The 21,753-nt window shown below is 41.3% G+C and overlaps 1 protein-coding gene across 3 annotated transcripts in view; it reads right to left on the reverse strand.

Moving 5' to 3' along the window:
* Positions 1–21,753, reverse strand: part of FHDC1 (FH2 domain containing 1) — a 45,298-nt gene that overhangs the window by 17,718 nt on the left and 5,827 nt on the right. For all 3 annotated transcript variants that reach the window (XM_035292850.3, XM_008992593.5, XM_035292851.3), the window contains exons 2-6: positions 20,142–20,752; positions 9,435–9,496; positions 8,674–8,776; positions 1,673–1,758; positions 1,483–1,583 (exon numbers count right to left, since the gene is read on the reverse strand). In XM_035292850.3, coding sequence (XP_035148741.3) covers positions 1,483–1,583; positions 1,673–1,758; positions 8,674–8,776; positions 9,435–9,496; positions 20,142–20,639 — 850 coding nt within the window. In that variant the 5' untranslated portion in view covers positions 20,640–20,752. The remainder of the gene's footprint in view (positions 1–1,482; positions 1,584–1,672; positions 1,759–8,673; positions 8,777–9,434; positions 9,497–20,141; positions 20,753–21,753) is intronic.

Genomic DNA, 21,753 nt, shown 5'->3' on the forward strand with positions numbered 1-21,753 from the left:
ATAAACAAGCTGGGATAATATGTAAATAATTTGCAAAGCACTAACCCCAAGGGCCCAGGCACCCAGGGAATCTTTTCATTTTATTCAAAGCTACACATTTCATTTGTATTGGCTGAAAGTTTTAGAAAGAAACTTATCATTGTAATACATTGGTAAACTAGTTCTTTATTAACACCAAATCCTTTGTACACCCATGCAAAGAAACAAAAGTTAAAATTTTTAATACATTTAGAAAGGTAAAAAGAAAACTTGATTATTAAAATTACACTATCAATAAATAAAATGTTACTGATATTTTTAAGTTAATATTCTCCATTAAGTCGCTAATACTTTCAAAAAATTACAGTTGGATCACTGTCTATGTTGCGTTATCTAAGAAGGCCAGTTTTGGAAGGGTAGCCAGATAAGAAATGTTTCTACCATACCCACAAGTTTGCACTGCTCAATATAAAAACATATTCGAAAGTTGTTGCAATAGTGTTAGTATGAAAAAAAATTTTAAAGGCCTCTATATTGGAATTTTTAAAAATTCTTTTTCCTTCTTAGTCTCTTCTCTAAAATGAAGAAAATATGATGGGCCAAAGAGAAAAATTTTATCTCAAAACAAGCCAGAGCAAGTAAACAGGAAAACCAAATAGGAATAAACAATTCTATAACAATAACTAGAAATCCAGAAAATGACAAAAAGGAAATCAGGCTGGCACTGACAAATGCTGAAAAGTGTGAGCATCAGGGAGGTCCAGAGAGTACGCCTGGGAGATGAGAAGAAGGCAGTTGCAACTCTGCCGGCATTCTCAGTGCCAAGATGCCAGAAACCAAAGTTATCACCCCTACGGAAGCGGACACTAAGGCAGCTCTGAGAAGAGGCTGTCCACGCTGGGCAGGCAATAATTTAAAGAGTTGTTTAAATAAATGAAAATGGCCTATCTGCCCCTCTCAAATTTAAACAGCACAGCAGAAGTTGGAGTATGGAGGAGTGGGAGATGACACCACAGAACAGAAACATCAGGAACCCTGGCAGAAGAGTCACACAGTTGACCCCGGGAAAGCAGGTCTGCTTCTGGAAAGGCTGGGTCCCAGCCACCAACAGAGGCCACAACAGGGAGCAGAGAGGCAGCTGGGCCAGGGGCCTGGGCTCTGTGCACATGCACAGCCTACCCCACACATGTACACACCACATACCAACACACACAGAGAAAGCTCATCCAGGAGAGGAACAAGAGCAAGCCATAACCAACAAGGTTGACTCTGAAGCCTGGGATGAAAGAAACTCCCATCTGTGGGAGGGTAATACGCAAAGTAACATTCATTATAGGAAGAACGTCAGTGGAAATAAACCTTAAGTACATCCCTAGAAACATCTCGTTTCCCTTTTAAGGGTATATCAGAAATTCATGACTTTCATGTTCAATTTCATTTGGCTTTTAAAAAAAACTGCTATGGAAATTAAAGACAAATTCTGCGAAGGATCACATGTCTTACCTTTTATAGCAGTTTTTAAAACTGTTATATCTGTGTATAGAGACGAACAAGAAGGTAGAAATTCCTTCTTTAGCACCATGGCTTCAATCCGAAGTGAATAGCTGAAAAATAAAAAAGTAAAACTGTAGAATTTGATGTCATTAGTTTAAAAATCTGTGCAAAGGCTAATGATCAGTGACTGTATCCTTACTTTGGAACCTGAATTAAGCCGTACAGAAAGGAGTCCGCCAGAGACAGCTTGGACGCATCACCACTAAACGCTTTTAATTTCTTTACCTAAAAGACAAATGGAAAACGGGGTAGATAAAATCACTTATGATTAAGATTATTTAAATTTCACCTTTGAATTCTTCTAAAAAAATAGTATTTTAGTGCTAAATTCAAATTAATTTAGAAAAGACAGAAAATGAAATCATCCCATCTGCTATTTGTTGTTTTTTTTTTTTTTTTTAAAGAAAAATACAGGCCGGGCGCGATAGCTCAAGCCTGTAATCCTAGCACTTTGGGAGGCCGAGGCGGGTGGATCACAAGGTCAAGAGATCAAGACCATCCTGGTCAACAAGGTGAAACCCCGACTCTACTAAAAATACAAAAATTAGCTGGGCATGGTGGCGCGTGCCTGTAATCCCAGCTACTCGGGAGGCTGAGGCAGGAGAATTGCCTGAACCCAGGAGGCGGAGGTTGCGGTGAGCCGAGATCATGCCGTTGCACTCCAGCCTGGGTAACAAGAGGGAAACTCTGTCCCAAAAAAAAAGAAAAATATAAACTTACAAATTTAAAGGTGAGGAGTTAGTGTCACTTATGTAGCTATAGATACATTGTCCTGTACAAACAGGAGAACAGGAGCCACTAGAATCCTCAGGTAGGTTACAAAAGGGAGTGACTAAAAAGGGATCAGTTCTAAGGATGAAAATGTTCTGTAAGCAGTAATCTGGAAATGAGATCACTGTTTTGGAGAAGAAATAAAAGACTACAGAGTCATTATAATATGGTCCTTTAAGTCATAAACAGAAAAAAAAATCTTATATTTTGAGTAATTTGTATACAAAATACTTAGACTCAGATTTTCTTTCTGTGGTCAAGTCCCACTTCACATGTAATAGCTTTAAAGGAAGAGACTACTGTATCTTCAGGTGAGTACACATATCTCCTCTTTGCAGGAAGACAAAAAGGAAAATTGCTTAAAGAACAGGAAGATAATGTTAAGATTGCCTCCAGGGACCCTGGTAGAAGAGTTGTACTGGATGCCTGGAAAGCAGGTCAACTTTTGGAAAAGGAGGGTCCCAGCCTGAGAAGACCAGGCAATAAAATAGCATGTACAGTAGGATGCCATTTCTATAAAGTTTTTTAAAAGGTACCTATTAACCTCCAACCTTATCATGTACACACCTACATACATAGGAAAAAGATGAAAAAGCCCCACATCTCCAGGTAGTGACTCATGCCTGAAATCTTAGCTCTTTGAGAGACAGAGGCAGAAGGATCACTTGAGGCCTGGAGTTTGAGACCTGCCTGGGCAACACACGGAAACCCCTCCCCCAAAAAGCCCCACATATACTAGGCGATATGATTACAGTTGTTTGCTGTTTTCTCCCATTGCTCATTTTTATTTTCTAAGATACCTACAATTAACATGATTACTCTTTTTTTGTTTATTTGTTTATTTTTTGAGACACGGTCTTGCTCTGTCACCCAGGCTGTAGTGCAGTGGCACAATCTTGGCTCACTGTAACCTCCACCTCCCAGGTTCAAGCAATTCTCCTGCCTCAGCCTCCTGAGTAGCTGGGATTACAGGCATGCACCACCACGCCTGGCTAATTTTTGTATTTTTAGTAGAGACAGGGTTTCACCATGAAGGTCAGGCTGGTCTTGAACTCCTGACCTTGTGATCCACCTGCCTCAGCCTCCCAAAGTGCTGGGATTAGAGGTGTGAGCCTCCATGCCTAGTCCAATTATTCTTTAAAAAATAAACTAAACTAAGTTTTTAAACACAATCAATGATTCCTTTGACCAATACTTCAGGAAAAAGAGAAGAGTTCTTACAACAGGTATATAGCCAAATAGCAAGAAGGTGAGAGTGGAGATGAAAGGAAAGTTTTCAAACAACATTAGATCATAAATCATGTCTTCCCCCGACACAGAACACTGGGCCAATCCCATGGCAAAACCACTTCTAAGTCCACTGTTAATAGAGTCATCCAGCAAAATTCTTTATGGTAAGTAGCAAGTCCTTTAATACTGTTAGTGAAGTGTACAGCCTGTCTTTGCAGCTAACTGTTGCCAGTAAGTAGCTAACACTTTGTATTATTCTCTATAAAGCTTATTCTCTTCCATCCCCTTGGTTATAATTAATAACATGATTTTAAGTTCCTTGTGAAATAGGAAATGACAATTCAAAAATATAAAGAAAGGAGTATTTGCAAAGATCCACAAACTGAAACATCTACCTCAATTATTTGAAAATATAAAATGTAACACTTCCAGTTCACATCCTAGTATTAAGTCTGACTCTTAAGACTATCTTCTTTTTTCAGGGCAGAAAATAGCCATTTACATAATTCCATTTCCCTTACTGGTAGAGCCACAAAGTGAATTGACCATTTTTAGCCTTATTAAATTTAAGGGCACATGGCACTGCTGGTTTAAGCCCAAATCAGTCCCTGGCTTCTGCACTGAGAAACCTATATAACGAATTCTAATCCCTTCTGAACCAGGATTTAACAATTCACTATATATGGGCAGGGGCAGAGGGAGGTTGAATAAGACCATATACACAGCACGTGTGAAGCCTCTGAAAATCACAGCATGGTTTTCAGTCTAAAGTGTAAGACCAGGTCATGCTAAGTAAACTTGGTAAATGTTTCTATTAAACATGTGCTAAACTGTAACTTAGCAATGATTAATCTCCTTCACTTACGTAAAAAGCTAAAAAAAAAAGTATGGATTTCAAGAGGCGGTGATAGATAGTATTTGATTTAAACGCCATGTATACAGTTTTTTGTTCCATTTCAAAACGAGATTTATGTTCTTTAAGAGAGATTATTGTATCTTCACAGTGGAAGGAAAATAAAAAAGAAAGATGAACATACCCTACAATTATTATGCATTCTATTATCAAAAAAGCATTTATTAAATATTGTTAGGCATAATTTTGTGGGCTGAGCCAAGAGACCCTCATTATGGCCCTAGTTGTGCCTGGTTGCTGTTGGAACAGTGACAGCGGGCTCCTCAAGACTCTCACACTCCAAAGGACATGCCTCCTTCACCCTATTTAATTCCAGTCACATGGCTTGAAATGGCAAGATTTCCCACAAACATAGCCACCCAACAGAAGACCTATGGGCTTCCTGTCATTCCCCTCCCAGCAGCATAGTCAATGAAGAAGGACGTAAAGAGATACCACAAATGTCCAGCAGAGGCAACGCAGCTGCTTCAGGAGAAAAGAAAGTTTCTGCCATGTCTAGCACCAGCCCACAACAGAGGAAGGGCTGGTCAGGTGCGGTGGGGGGTTCCCTGGCTTGGGAACTTGGTGCTGGATAAGAACACACTCCCAGCGTTTCATTTCTGGGCCCAACTTCTAAAGTGTGAACCACACATTAGAGGAAAGATGAACAAACAAGCCAGATAAAATATTTGTGGTAGAGGGCAGAGAAATTTTCAACAACAAATTAACCTTGGCTTTGGTTGGCTTGTCAGCTGAGAAGGCAGGAGAGAAAAGGGCTGTTTCCGTTTGTATTTTTCAGCATGCTGATAAGATTACAGTATTATTCAAATGACACTTATTCACACCAGTACTTTTAGATAGCAGAGGTGATGAAAAGGCTGGAAGGCCAGCAGTGCGAGGCGAGGTTTTGAAAACCTTTGCCCTTCCTTCCTCCAAGGCAGGCAGTGGAGTGCAGCAGAAAGAACCACACTGGGCTCAGCGGAATCAAGGCTCAAGTCCACCCGGCTGCTCTGTCACCCAGTAATCATGTGACACCAGACAAGGTATAACAAGCCTGTGTGAGCCTCAGTTTCTCATCTGTAAAATGACATTGCTGCAAGGATTACATGAAAAATACACGAAAGATTCATAGCTATGATTGATTAACTTTCTATGTGCCAGGCACTAGGCTAAGCGCTTTCAAAACATGATCTCATCTCACTTCATTCTGCCCTGTTCAGTCAGTGCCTGGTACATGGGGCCACTCAATAAATGTTTAGTCCTTACTTGTGCTAAAAATGAGCACAGAATGTTATACACAGGCTGAGTGCCATGTGGTTACGTGTCCACTTATGAATTTATTAGGATATTTCTGCCACATTCCTAAACCTCTCTTCTCTGGCGCTGCCTCCTCCTCGGCCTCATCTGCCTCCTCCAACCTCCATCCTGAGACCCAAAGATTCCAGGGTTGGCCCTGGGTCTGAGTAGTGCCAGGGGCCACAAAAAATTTGTCTTTGCAGTGGGCAGCAGTCACGGGGTGGCTTCCGAGACCCCCTCCCATAGCACTTCCTTTCCCTGAGACCCCCTCCCACAGCACAGTTACCCCACAGTGTTTAGAAAGGAGCTCCTGGTAGCCCTGGGGACTGTCAGGGTGTTCCTGCTGAAGGAAGCTCCCAGTTGAGTTTGGAGGGTGTGGTGAGCTGAAGCCCAGAGTCAGTAATGTAAACAAGGAGGCGAAGTGTGACCAAGCGTGCCAGATATTCAGACTGAGGATGACCCCGCAACAGGAGGTTGTGGGAGAAACAGCTGCTGCCTGGTTCAGTGGCTGGGAAGGCATTTCAGGATCCCAGGCCAATACTTCCATCTCAGCGAGACCCCACCTCCCGGGTTAGCTAACAGGGGGTGAGAAAGTCTCCAGGACTCAGGGCAGTGCCTGGATGGGTTTTCATCATCTTGCCCTCAACAGTCTTCGTTTTAATTATATCCCCCACACAACCCAAAAATTCAAAGTTCTTCTAAATAGGACAGGTTTGACAGCTTAGTTGCTTCTGTGAAAAACCCCTTTGCATTTTCTAATCACCTTTGAATTTTAAATGAGAAATGAAGACATTAAGAAGACTGTATTCAGTTTCCCACCTCACAACTGCATGAAGCTGAGCTGGCAGCCTCCCTTGTGCCTAATTTTCATTTAGTTCGCAATGTAGAGCTTTTCAGAGCACTTTCACATGCGCTGTCAAATTTGATCCTCACTTAGCAACACGATGAGGTCAGTTAGGAGTGGGTAGCAGAGAGGTACTAGAGGAGGCTTGAAAACAGCCCAAGCAGGAATAAGGTTTTAAGAGCAAGTGAATCGTTTTAAAACTCAAATTAACTTAAAACTAACCTAACAAGATTTTGGAAGATTAAGGACTGTTCAGTATGTACAATCCAGGGTAAATTATGATTTAATGTACCTTTCCTTTAAGATTTTAAGACTCTACTATTATTAACATTAATAACTGCCACTAATTAATCTTGGCTTGGGTTAATTACACTTAATGTGCAGAAAGAAAACCTGAGGGAGAGAGCGTTCCCAGGTTAATAGGTACAACTAGATATAACTAGATCTCTAGTTACTCACTAAGATCCTAAATTTGGCATTGTGAGTTTAACACTAATCAATGTAAAAGGAAAAAAACAATTATATCTCTCTTGTTATTAATGACACTAAAGTAAAGCTACATAAATTATGTCTGGGAAGAAGAGAGGGAAAGGGGAGTCAGAAGTCAGAAGTGCCTGTGAAAAGGGTAATGCACGAAAAAGTCACCCTTACTTTTTACTTTTAAAAGTTGGCCGGGTACATGCCTGTAATCCCAGCATTTTGGGAGGCTGAGGCGGGTGGATCACTTGAGGTCAGGAGTTCAAGACCAGCCTGGACAACATAGTGAAACCCCATCTCTAACAAAAGTTATGGGGGTATGGCAATGTGCACCTGTAATCCCAGCCTACTTGGGACACTAAGGCAGGAGAATCACTTGGACCCAGGAGGTGGAGGTTGCAGTGAGCCAAGATCACTGCACTCCAGCCTGGGTGACAGAGCAAGTCTGTCTTGAAAAAAAAAGTCATCTATTACTTTTACTTATAATGTAAAAAACTTGGTAAGAGTCTATAGTATTTAGGTATTTTATAAATATGTATTTGTGTAATTTCTTACTGAAATTTTTCAAGGAATTTTTTCCTTAGAAATAAAGGCCAATATCACAATTTTGGAAGGTTTTATACAAGAGTTTTTCTGGTGTTTTTTTTTTTTTTTCTATCAAGCTCCTAACCATTCAACAATGCAGTTAATTCATTAAGTCCAAACAAAATAAATAAATTTATATCATCATAGTATGTATTACTATCACAACAATTTCCACCTTTGAGTTAACTATGTAGATAAGATTTTATTAACAGTTCACCTACCTCTCCAAAACTCTAGAGCATCTTTATTCAAAAATGATTGTTTTCATCTTTTTTTAAAAAGTATATGGATTATAAAATAACATGAGTTTATATTATGCAAAAGTCATCTTTAGATAACAGAAAAGGTATTTTTTTTTGATGATGATGAAAATTTACTGAGCTCCCATGTGCCAAGTACCATGTTAGATGCATAACTAGGGTTTCATCATCTTGACAATCCAATGAGGTCAGCATCATTATCCTCCTTTTATAGGAGAGGAAACTAAAGTTCACAGGAGTTAAGAACCTTGCCCCATTTTCTCAATTAAGGGAACAGCTCAAATATGAATCTAGATTCTCTGACTCCATAATATCAATGCTCTTTCTACCAGATCACTTTTTACTTTTATGTGAGAAAACTCCAGCTCTGGGTAGGACAGTGCCCTTCCCATGTGAGTTTTGTTTTTGTTTTTGTTTTGAGACAGAGTCTCACTCTTTCACCCAGGCTGGAGTGCAGTAGCGTGATCTTGGTTCACTGCAAGATCCACCTCCCGGGTTCAGGCAATTGTCATATCCCAGCCTCCTGAGTAGCTGGGATTACAAGTGCATGCCACCACTCCCAGCTAATTTTTGTATTTTTGGTAGAGACAGGGTTTCGTCATGTTGGCTAGGCTGGTCTCAAACTCCTGACCTCAGGTGATTCACCTGCCTCTGCCTCCCAAAGTGTGGGGATTACAGGCGTGAGCCACCACTCCTAGCCTTCCATGTGAGCTTTGATGCACTTATAAATATTAACCTTTTATAATCACTCCTAACATCTACAACTCACGTGCTGAATTTCTTACCTCTTCTGACTCTGGCAAAAACTTAAGAAATTCTCGCAAGGTCTCTAATCCATAATGCTCACTTTTTCCTTGATGAATATCTTCTACAATGGACCGAGGAGACCTTAAAAAGACAATGAATCACATTCCATTTCACGTTTGCTAGCTGTGCAAGCCAGTGGAAATTAAAACAAATCTCCTCCACCCTCTTTCCCACCCACCTCCTTCCCAGTCTGGATGGCAGTTTTGTGTGAGTGCTCATAACAGCCCCACTGCCTGGACACAGGAAACCTCAATACTCTGTTCAAGGTCCCTTCACCCAGAGCACCATCCTTGGGCATCCCCAAAAGCCTGAATGCGGCAACAACCACGGGGAGTCTCTTTTGTAGGGAGAAAAATAATCCCCTTTGGTCTCACTAAAACTCCTGCACAACCTTCTCCTTACACTTCAGAACACAGAACTCCAACTGCTACTTGACTCATCAGTTCAACCTCCACTGAAGGGGGGACACTAAAAGTGACTCTATAGAGTCCCAGGCTTGAATGCATGCCCTGGGGCAATTCTCCATCTACTCCAAGCCACTATGTTATGCTTCCATGAAGGAAAACAGCAGAAAGTGATGGTCACTTGCAGACTCATCAAGCCATGTGTTTAAGATTTGAAGGTGTGAGGAATGACTTTCACTCATATTAGAATTTGAATTTCAGCTCAGTCACACCCACAGATTTTGATACTGACAGCAGGGATATGACTGAAGTTTCAAATGTGTGCAAAATCTTACCTCTTAAATTGCTTAAGAAATATCCCAATGTTCATGCTCCGTTTTGCATCTAAAACAGTAATCTGGAAAAAAAAAAAATAAGAACACACAGGATTACTAAATTCAAATAAAAAGAGTTGGAGAAAGAAGATAATTAAAACCTATCAAATGCAACACTAATTTATAAAAGAATAATTCCCAATATATAAATCAGGTGATTAACAGATATTCCTAACATAGTTTTACAAATATTAAAAGATTATCATCTCCCCAAACTTTCTACAGTGATATTATATTTTCTTAAATGTAATAACACATACCTATTTTAATATTATATAACTTTTAATATACAGATGGTCCCAACCAATGATGGTCCATCTTATGATTTTCCAAGTTGACTATGGGCTTCTTGGGATATTAAATGCATTTTCTTTCTTTTTCTTTGAGACAGAGACTTGCTCTGCTGCCCAGGCTGGAGTGCAGTGGCACCATCTGAGCTCACTGCAACCTCTGCCCACTGGGTTCAAGCAATTATCCTGCCTCAGCCTCCAGAGAGTAGCTGGGATTACAGGCGTGCACCACCCACCCAGCTAATTTTTTTATTTTTTGTAGAGACGGAGCTTCACCATGTTGTCCAGGCTGGTCTCAAACTACTGACCTCAAGTGATCCACCCGCCTCAGCCTCTCAAAGTGCTGCGATTACAGGCATGAGTCACTATGCCTGTTACATTTTCAACTTACAATAATTTTGTCTTACAATGGGTTTTTATGATGCAGCCCCATCATAAATTGAGAAGCATCTGTAAAAGTCAGTCATCCTTCAGTATCCACAAAGGATTAGTTCCAGGACCCCTGGGGATACCAAAATCTGAGGATGTTCAAGTCTTCTATAAAATTGCATAGTACTTTGCATATAATCTATGCACAACCTCCTGCAAACTTTAAGTCATCTCTAGATTACTTCTAATACCTAATTTAATGTAAATTATGTTATATAAATGGTTGCTATACTATATTTTTAAATGTGTATTTTTTTTATTGTTGTATTGTTATTTTATATTTTCTCCTGAATATTTTTGATCCATGGTTGGTCCAATTTGAGGATGCAAAATCTGCAGTCATGAAGAAAGGTCTGTATAATACATACTTTAAACATTTTTAATTTAGCAATTTCCTCTTAGAATAATATCACCCGCACTTAAAAGCCCCAATTTGGAAATGGATGCTTTGGCCTAATGAGAATCACGTGAGATTTGAACTGAGAAAGTAAAAAACTCTGAAGATATTGCAGATTGAGTCCCAACCCTGACTTATGGATGCAAAAGAACCCATGAAGTCATTTTCAGAAACATCAATAAATTAATTTTTTTCTAAAAGAATAATTTCATTTCATTCAAAAAGCTTATATATGTCCAATAGACCTTTTAGGAGAGTGTGAGGTAGTGTCCTATATTTTATTTTCTCAAAAATTTAAAAAGAAAAATCTTGTCTATATGCATTTCACCAAGGCTAAGATATGTTTTTTATTTTTGCATTTTCCTGATCTCTGGAATCAAGATGTGTCTTATAATATATGGCATCTTTTTATTTAATGACATATGGTACAGCTATTCTGTCAAAACCCAGATTTGGGCTGCAGCAGGTTTTAACTGACCAAAATTTATTATTTCAGAGGGCTTTATCTGACTAGAAATTAGATTTTTTTTTGGTTATCAAATACCGAAGCCATTTCTGTCTCTGGATGTAAACATCCAGGCTGTGTGGAGGAAAGATAACCTGAAAACTGCTGCATTTTTTCCCCATTTGTTTTTTGGTAAAGGGAGACTAGCTAAAGTAGGAATGTTGTTGTAATGCTCTTCCTTTCCAAATGTATGTGATTCACTGTGAACAAAAGAGAATCAGGTTTCAGACTAAATTCCTCATCTCTGGGTCTGCTTGGGAGTTTATAACCAGCAGCAAGACTGTTAACCAACGTTAATGTCACTTCCTGGCTATAAGGTTAAATTTTTACAAGAGTACGGTTGCCTTCTTTTGAAGACAAATCTTTAACAATCACATTATTTACTAACCTAGGGATTTGTTTCATGTTAGCACAATCACCTGCCAGCCATAAAATAAACTCCCAAGCTGAAAGGGCATCCTCCTTATTGGAATCCTATCCAGCGACTACAGTTCAAGTTCAGTGTAAGGGAGGAGAGAGGAGGAGAGAAAGAAAGGGTGAGAATAAAACCCGTCAAACTCAACACCCTTCAAAAGCTCATACCAAAAAAAAAAAAAAGGAATCCCAATTTATTAAGACAGAAAACTGGGTTTAAAGAGACAGGCGCAGTGGCTCACGCCTGTAATCCCAGCACTTTGGGAGGCCAAGGCAGGCGGATCACAAAATCAGGAGCTGGAGACTATCTGTCCAACATGAAACCCCATCTCTACTTAAAATACAAAATTAGCCAGGTGTGCTGGTGTGAGCCTGTAGTCCCAGCTACTCAGGAGGCCGAGGCAGGAGAATCACTTGAACCAGGGAGTCGGAGCTTGCAGTGAGCTGAGGTGGTGTCACTGCACTCCAGCCTGGCAACAGAGTGAGACTCTGTCTCAAAAAAAAAAAAAAAAAATCCTGGGTCTATTATAATTCATAAATTAAAAGGCCACACATAAGAATCTGTCTATTGATATAGTTACATAGCATGTCCAAGGAACTTCCTCTGCATTCACCTAGGATGGAGAAATGACTTGTTTTGTATTTCTTTCATTGAAATACCACCTTCTGCTACATTTAATCTTTGACTGCAGTGCTCTCCCACTCCCCAGGTGAACCAAACCCCACACTCATCAACCCTCTGGGACCCTCTTCACTCAGCCAAGATCCAGAGACATTGCTGCTGGAAAGTGATGGAGAAAATTACTCTTACGATCTCTGCTGGACAGGTAAGGAAACTGAGCCTCATAGACATCATTTTATAACTTTCCCAAAGCAGTGTTGAACTGATACATGAGCCTCGGTCTCTCTGACTCCTTTTCACTCTAGTTTCTGTGAGTCTTCATATTACTGAGCTTCCTACAGAGATGTAGCCATTTCCCCACCAGCATGGTGCTCACACTGTGAGGTTTTTCCAGGAATGGGGGCAGATGTGTAGGAAGCTATATGTGTGCCTGGCCAAGTCCCTGGTGACCCCAGAGCTGTATCTGAGAGATGACAGATGGAAATCATGTTCTCACCAGGCAAGAGAGCCTCGATGGCCCTGCGCCCTGGCCCTGTGACAGGAGTAGCCCATGGTGCCCCAACACAGGGGCAGCCCAGGTGTGGAAGCAGGTGTCTCTACAGCTAGCTCTGTGTCAGAAACGAAGAGAATTCGGTGATATTCCTAAGAGAAAACCTGGGCTGCCTGTGACTGAGCACCTTACAGGAAAAACAGAGCAGAGCCCAGCACTTCACCCAAACAACATGAAAATGGAGACAACTGATAGCAATCGGGGGCAGTCCCACACACTCCTGGCATCCTCAGGTTTGCCTGGTGCCTGAGGAGTCTCTTTCTCTACTTTATCACATTGGAGGCTTTCAAAGCAGTGTTATAAGAGTGATTGTTGAAGTCCTTTAAAGAGGGTTATCACTACATGTGTAAATTAGCTTATCTCACTTCCCAAATGTCTGCTGTCTCAAAGCCGGGCCATTCAGAAACAAAGCCGTGTCCGGTTGGGTAATGTTTTGGAATCATTTAGAACAGAGGAATCTGCACATGGGATCCCAGTGGGACTCACTGGGCACAAGCTGACAAGTCAGAGGCAAGAAATTGCCTGAAGAAGAGGGATAAACAAACCCAGCCAATGAGTGAGCTGCATCTTTCCCTCCCTCCCACCAGCTCCAATCAACAGGTAATTACTCCTCTGGTCACACCAGGAGTTGGAGGCAGGACCGCCAGTGAAGTCAGCGCCACAGGTACAGGCAGCGTACTGCACAGTTCGTTAGCTCTTCCCCTAAAATTCCTAGCAAAGAATGGCAAACAAGGCAGCTAGAAATGTAAGGTAATGAGGTAATTAATGCACTCAACGGATTTTAAGGATTTCCTACTAGGATGCGAAGGGGGCTTGGGCTCTACTCGCAGTTTCCCCACACAATTGCCAGGTGGCCAGGGTTGTTCTGATACCCACTGAAACAGCACCACTATGCCACTCAGTGAGGCATGCCAATGGCTACACAATCACTCTTGCTAAAACTTCCACATCAGCTCTCCTAGTTTATTCCACTATAACTTTTGTCGTTGCAATTCACTTCATCAATCCACTATAGAATCTGCCTTCTATATCCTTTGAATGAAGAAGAAACATTTTTTCAGTTGTAGTAAAATACAAATAACCATTTCCATCATAACTTTCTTTTTTAAAAGACAGGGTCTTACTCTGTCACCTAGGCTGGAGTGAGGTGGTATGATCATAGCTCACTGCACCCTCAAACTCCTGGGCTCAAGCAATCCTCCCGCATCAGCCTCCTGAGTAGCTGGCACTATGGGTGCATGCTACTACATCTGGATAAATTTTAAGACTTTTTTTTTGTGTGTGTGGAGATGAGGTCTCACTGTGTTGCCCAGGCTAGTGTTGAATTCCTGACCTCAAGCTATCCTCCTGTCTTGGCCTACAGAGGGGCTGAGATTACAGGTTTGAGCCACCGAGCCTGGTCCACAACCATTTTATTATTATTATTATTATTATTATTATTATTATCATTACTGAGATAGGGTTTTGCTCTGTTGCCCAGGCTGCAGTACAGTGGCACTATCTTAGCTCACTGCAACCTCCGCCTCCTGGGCTAAAGGACCCTTCCTGCATCAGCTTCCTGGTAATGGGGACTATAGGCGTGAGCCACCATGTCTGGCTAGTTTTTAAGTTTTCTGTAGAGATGGGGGGGTTCTCCCTAAATTGCCCAGGCTCCACAACAACTTTTAAGAATACAGTTCAGTGGCATTCAGGACATACACACTGTTACATAACCACCACCATCTTCTATCCTCACAGCACTTCATCTTGCAAAACTGAAACTTTGTACCCATTAAACAATTAACTCTCGGCCCAGTGTGGTGGCTCACATCTGTCACCCCAGCACATTGGGAGGCTGAGATGGGAGAGTCACTTGAGGTCAGGAGTCCAAGACCAGCCTCGCCAACATGATGAAACACTGCCTCTACTAAAAAAAAAAAAAAAAAAAAAAACTTAGCCAGGCATGGTGGCATAGTGCCTATGGTCCTAGCTACTCAGGAGGCTGAGATACAAGAATCACTTGAAACCAGGAGGCGGAGGTTGCAGTTAGCTGAGATCATGCCACTGCCCTACAGCCTGGGTGACAGAGGGAGACTCCGTCTCAAAACAACAACAACCACAACAACAAACAATTAACTCCCTATTCCCCTCTCATTCCCTGGCAACCACCATTCTACTTTCTGTCTCTATAAACTGGCTACCTTAGCTACCACCTATGAGTGGAATCACACAGTATTTTTCCTTTGTGACTGGCTTATTTAGCTTAAAGTCTTCAAGGTGAAGGAAGAAACCTTTAAACCAGTTTTGTTTTTTATGTTAAAGGAGGCTTCTTTACCTACTTAAGTAACACTACATAGTAGCTATTTCCATCCCACTTCAAGTCCTGGAAAACAAAAATGTAAGGATCTTCCTCTAACCTCCAATATGGACCTCACTTTTGGGTTTGGATGTTTTTCATGTTTGGTTGGCTATCAATTGGAAATTATTCTTCTTCCCAACTTTTGGGGAAAAAAATGAAAACCCAGTTGAAGCATATTTTTTTATAAATGTATTTCAAATACTCTATCTAGTTCTATGGTTCTGGATCATGAGCATATCCCAAAATTCTAGAACATACCAGGATCATAATAAAAGGTGAGAATGACAGCTGAATTACGGTGTGGGAGAATAAAGTTTTTAATATTACTTGTCATAAATTTAGAAAAATTCCTTCCATCCTTTCTCTCTCTTTCTCTCTCCCCCCGACCACCCCTCTGTCTCCTCTTCTCCTCTGTGGTCTTCTTTTTCTAATTAGCCATTTTGGTGATTTCCTAGATGGTCAATGTTATATCGCTACAGACATCACAGTGAATGACCTCAGTTGTTTGAGTATTTGTGTTTTCTTTGTGAGCCCCAATATCTGCTGATGGCTCATAAGCTGATCCCTTTGCACTCTTGGTTCAGTTCTGTCCAGTTCAGTAACCTTTTGTTTCCTTTGGAGGATACCAAATGGCTAAGATATAGCTCTCCCCATAAGAGCTGGTCAAACTGTAGAGGGAAACACGCACACCCTCAACTAACACTGGTCGAAGACCACCAGGAGGCCTGAGGAATGTCAGTAATAGAGGGACAGGAAACTACAGTGCTTCTCAGGGGATGGAATCGCATAACTCTGAGAAGAAGATGAGTTGGAGCTGAATCTCTCTATTCTCATCCCCAGCAATATATCTTTATTTCTAATTGCTTTATTATAGCTTAATAGCTTAATTATTGTTATACCATCATATCTGCAGTCTCTTTGAGTTAATTTTTAGTTAACAAAGATACAAGGATAGTAATATTTCACAAATTCCCATATTAATTTTTTTTTTTTTGAGACACAGTCTCACTCTGTCACCCAGACTGGAATGCAATGGTGCAATCTTGGCTCACTGCAACCTCTGCTGCCTGGGTTTAAGCAATTCTCATGCCTCATCTGCCTGAGTAGCTGGGATTACAGGTGTGTAACATCATGCCCACCTAATATTTCTATTTTTAGTAGAGATGGGGTTTCACCATGTTGACCAGGCTGGTCTCGAACTTCTGACCTCAAGTGATCTGCCTGCTTTGGCCTCCCACAGTGCTGGGATTACAGGCATGAGCCACCATACCCAGTCCCATACTAAATGCTCTAAGTTACTTTTTTTTTTTTTTTTAAAGACAGGGTTTCACCATGTTGTCCAGGCTGATCTTGAACTCCTAACCTCAGGTGATCCACCAGCCTCGGCCTCCCAAAGTGCTGAGATTACAGGTTTGAGCCACCATGCCAAGCCTCTAATTTACTATTTAAGCATTGTTCCTTCCAAGTTCAGCCATCCTCCAATCTTCCCTATCTTCCAGCAAATTCTTCCTTGCGAGTACAGTGGAACTTATTAGTAATGATGTGTAAGGCTTTAAAGTATAAATCAATCATATAATGTCGGGCTGCTTCTGTAGGAGGTTATGTATTTCAAGGGTCGTAATCTGCCTGGGCAAGTTGGAACCTCCAGAACTGCAGCCTGCGTTGTAGTGTGGTGATGCTGTGGCTCCAGGCTTAGGAGCAGTCCCTCTGCTGAATAAGCTGTTGAGGGAATTCTACCGTCCACACGGACAGACAGTGAGGACTACTACTTTTGACCCTGGACTCTCTACTTACTGCAAAGTGAGCTGGAAGATTTATGACTGATCTTTGTTAGACAATAAACTCTGCTGAGTTCTAACTTCTACAGAAGAAAACTGAAAGAAGGAAGAACATAGCATGTACTATATTCTTTTACCACAAAAAAAGTATATATAATACTTCTAGCCATGCTACAGATAACATGAAAAACTGAAAATAATTCTGGATAATCTCTGTTATGTGACAGCATTACCTCATGTACTTAAATGGATCAATCTCAACTACTTATCGTACCTAAATACTGAAGAGTTGCAGAGTTTGATTATCTTATGATACACACGGTGATTTAATTTTTCTTTCTAGTATGCTGTCTCTCAGACTAATACCTACAAGGGTTCAAGCAAAGTTTTTTGTTTTTGTTTTTTATGAGATAAAGTTTCACTCTTGTTACTCAGGCTGGAGTGCAATGGCATGATCTTGGCTCATTGCAACCTTCTCCTCCGGGGTTCAAGTGATTCTCCTGCCTCGGCCTCCTGAGTAGCTGGGACTACTGGCATGAGCCACCACACCCAGCTAATTTTTGTATTTTCAGTAGAGATGGGGTTTCACCATGTTGGCCAGCATGGTCTTGATCTGACCTCGTGATCCACCCGCCTCGGCCTCCCAGTGCTGGGATTACAGGTGTGAGCCACTGCACCCAGCCAAAAGCAAAGGTTTCTGTACACCCATGTACATGGCGGCATTATTCACAAGAGCCAAAAGGTGGTAGCAACCCACTGTCCATCGACAGATGAGTGGATAAACAAATGTCATCTGTATATACGGTGGAATATTATTCAGCTTTAAAATTCTGACACATGATACAACATGGATGAACCTTGAGGACATTATGCTAAATGAAATAAACCAGTCACAGAAAAGACACATACTATATGATTCCACCTACAGGAGGTACCTAAAGAAGTCCAGCTTATAGAAACAGGAAGTAGAATGGTGGCTGCCAGGGGCTAGGGAAAGATGGAAACCGTTCTGATTTAACAGGTACAGAGTGTCAGTTCTGCAGGATGAAAAGTGTTCTAGAGAGGGAAGGTGGTAATGGCTGCATAACGATGTGGAGGTCCTTAATGTCAACAAACTGTTTAAAAATGGGTAGGCCAGGCGCAGTGGTTCATGCCTGTGATCCCAGCACTTTGGGAGGTCGAGGTGGGAGGATTACTTGAGGTTAGGAGTTCGACACCAGCCAGGCCCAAATGGTGAAACGCTGTATCTACTAAAAAGACAAAAATTAGCCAGGTGTGGTAGCGTGCACCTGTAATCCCAGCTACTCAGGAGGCTGAGGCACAAGCATCACTTGATCCCAGAAAGCGAAAGTTGCATTGACCCAAGAGTACGCCACTGTACTCCAGCCTGGTTAACAGAACAAGACTCTGTCTCAAAAAAATAAATAAATAAAATTTTTAAATGGTTAAGATGCTATATTTTATGTTATATATTATTTCACCACAATTAAAAATAATTTTAAAACCATTTAAAAAATAATTCTTAAAAAAATAGGTTAAAGACAAAAGTGTAAAAATCTGCTTAGGCTACAGGGATGGAGGAAGGCAAAGAGATTATTTTTTTCCCTGAATTTCGAAGCTGGTCTAAAAATGGACATCGCTCCTTCTATAAGAGTTGAGAAAAGACGCCACACCCCTGCCACTTTCCTCTCTCTCTCTGAGTGGCTCTTAACCTCTCTTTAATTGGCAAACGTAAAGTAGCACGTTCCCTGTAGCCTCCTAAAATTTTCCCAATTCACAGACGATGCCACCTACTCTAGCCTGACAGTCGCCTCCCCAGGGACATGTTGAGCTAGCCCTCTTCTGTTACAGGCGCTTTGCTGAGACACAGGCCTCATTTCCACTTGTGCCCACCCAATAATTAGTTCAGTATTCTTGAATTTCAGTAAAGAGAGCTGGGAGACAATAGTGAGAAATGACCTACCATACAATAAAGAACCTCTGTTGGGAGCTGGGGCAAAGGCCAGGGTACTAAGGAAATGACTGCTTGCTCCTTCCAATACTGAAAGGCTACTCCAGCAAATAAAAGGACTTTGCATAATAGGAAGAGACAGGCGAGGCTGTGTTCAGCACTGACAGCACTAAGGGTTCTCATGAAGATTTCCTTCTCAAATTTATGTCACTGTTCACACTTCAAGAATTCTAACCCCAGTGTTTTCTGCATTCATTTCATAACAAATACACTCCTGGCTATCTCCACAGGAGATCACACAATCAGCTTTAAGGGCACCCCAGTGAATCAGTGGAGAGAAGGAGTTAACATGTTCCTGAGCCAGAACAAGAAAAGAGGTCAATATTGTTGGCTCAAGAATTCAATAACGCATGGAGCTGCTACTCTATCCCAGGGCCCTGCCCACTCTCTTATCTAATCAATGCCATCTCTGACCTGTTTTCTCTGCTCCTTTGCGACAGATTTCTAAGTGATGAATTTCTGTTGCCTCTGTTTGTTTTTTTGTTGTGCTTTGTGTGTGTGTATGTGGGGGAGCAGCATTCTTTCCTTTTAATTTTATTTATATTTATTTTTTCTAGCAGGTAGAGGTTTCTTAATTTACTTGCAGGTTTCTAAACTGACAATATTTATGTATGTATAATTTTCGATGCAGTTTCTGTAATACATGGTGATCTACAGCTCTGGGGTCAGGCTTTTAGTTAACTTCCTATAACTTCATAGCTTTATTTTTTCTCAAAGTGTTAACTGGAAACATCCTTCCTGTACAATCTCTCTGAAAACAGCTTTATGCTTTGGCCCTCTGGAAACCTCTGTTCCCCAATGGCCATAATCTATTTCAGAGATCTGAGGAATGAAGGCCATCTTGAAATACTTGTTAAATAAAAACTAGAGAGGAAAATAAGGGTAAAATCCTAAGGAAGGATGTCAGCCAATGATGTTATTTAACAAAAGGTAGTCTGCCCCAGTCAGCTCCAGTTCACTCAAGATAACCAATTTTAGAAACTCAGTTTTTGTTTCAACAGAGACTAACGATCCTGGACTTGAGCAAAATTCTCCAACAGGGAACCTTCAGCAGATGTGCTAGAGATAGGAGCATTGATCCCAAATAGCATGTTCTCTGCATGAGGTCATAATCCACCAGGGCGTCTGGGAGGATACGGCACGCACACTTCTTACACTTTCTCAATACTCAGCTCAAGCTCATCGTAAAGACCCTGTCTATCATTTCCAAGGCACATTCGCTTGTATTATCTCATTTCTTAGGGATGTCTAGTAATTGTCTGAAATATATGCACATCCCAAAACACAAAACAATGCAGTCTGTAGAGGATTTGCCTTCCACCTTGCAGTCTTACCTCTTCTCGAGCTTCTCTGAAGGAGGAATTTAAAGTTCTTCCTCTCCTAGGAAGGGAAGACTTGGTGATGTCTTCTTGCTGCCCAAAGAGCTCCTCGATGGTCTTTGTATCGATCTGGTAGTGATGCTCCTGCCTGGCTGCCAAGGTCCAGATGTTGGTTTTGCCCCGAACTTGCTCCTCCGGAATAGTTTTCCAAAAAAAGCTTCTCATCCGCTTTTTCTTACCAAGGTGGCTGTAGCCATTCACGTGAGAAGTTGGGGGTAGACCTGGTGGGGGAGGTGGGATGGGAGGTTCCCCAGGAAGTGGAGGTGGTGGGGGTGGAGGAGGGGAGGAAGGACACTCTTCCCTTGAATATGAACATGTTGGAGATGGAGGGGAGGGAGGAGGAGGTGGAGGAGGTGCTGGAGGCGGTGTCTGCCCAATCATGAATCCAGGTGCTGTGGCAATATTCCCATTTTCTTTATCACTGACCAAGGAGACACAATTCATAACATGCATAGTACTGTTGCCTCCAATGGAGATAATTTCTTGGCCTTGGAGAAGAAGACACAAACATCAAACTCATGTAGCTATCTGCCACCAGAAGAAAGGGCCAGTGTCCTCTTCCAAACCTATCAAGATAAAACAAATATAAAATCAGTTACAGGCAAACAGTTTCCATTAGCATTTCCCTTCAGAGGCTAGTATCAATCCTCTCACTTTAGTTGGATATGAAAATCAATGAGGGACAATGCATCCCAAGGTGTATTACAAGGAACCAATTCTTTTCTAAATGTGAATCAAATTTTACTACCTGGAAATTCTGCCAAAGAAATAGCAACAAATCCAATTGGAAACCTCACATTAATCAACATAGCACACATATACTGAGAGCCTGCTATAGGCTCAGCAAGCATTGCTCACTTTATGAATAAACTACTTGTTTACTAACTAGTTTGTTCTCTTAAGACAATGGTTGCCCAACCCCTAGGGAAACTGCCCAAATTGCTGAAGCATTAGGCATTAGTGACCCTACCTTTTTCCAGTCTGGACTTGTCTCCTACCAATCAGTGGGTCAAAAAAGGCATCTTGCACCTTGGACGGATAAGGCAAGGCATTTGGAGATGACAAAATACTGGCCTAACTCATTTTCCCTGGAGTCAGGGCTACCATATTTCTGCTCTACTTGGTGATGCGGCTTTCCCTCAAATAGAGAAAAGAACAGCAGATATGAAAAATGAGATTCCAGCCCTAAATCAAGCTTTACTGCTTACAGTTTTAGACAAGTCACTTCACCTCACTAGACTTCAGTTTTCTCATTAGGAGAAAATTAGGATAACACATGAAATGACCTCCATTATCCTGGATTCTAGTTAAGCCACTCTTTGGAAACCACCACCTACCTCTTCTGCTTCTGACACTTTTAGCAAAGAAGAGATACAACCAAGGACATGCTGCCCATGTCTTACATGTCACATTTGCCACATGTCCCTTATACACAGTCACCAACTTACTTTGGTGGGCTATATTTTTATGGAACTTTAATTGTTTGTTTTTGATGCTGGGCTGTTACTGATCTGATATGAAAGAGAGGTCAAGACAAATTTCCTCAGATCCAAGAAGAGGTACATGG

Source organism: Callithrix jacchus, chromosome 3 (genome assembly GCF_049354715.1).
Source record: "Callithrix jacchus isolate 240 chromosome 3, calJac240_pri, whole genome shotgun sequence".
Taxonomy (NCBI): domain Eukaryota; kingdom Metazoa; phylum Chordata; class Mammalia; order Primates; family Cebidae; genus Callithrix; species Callithrix jacchus.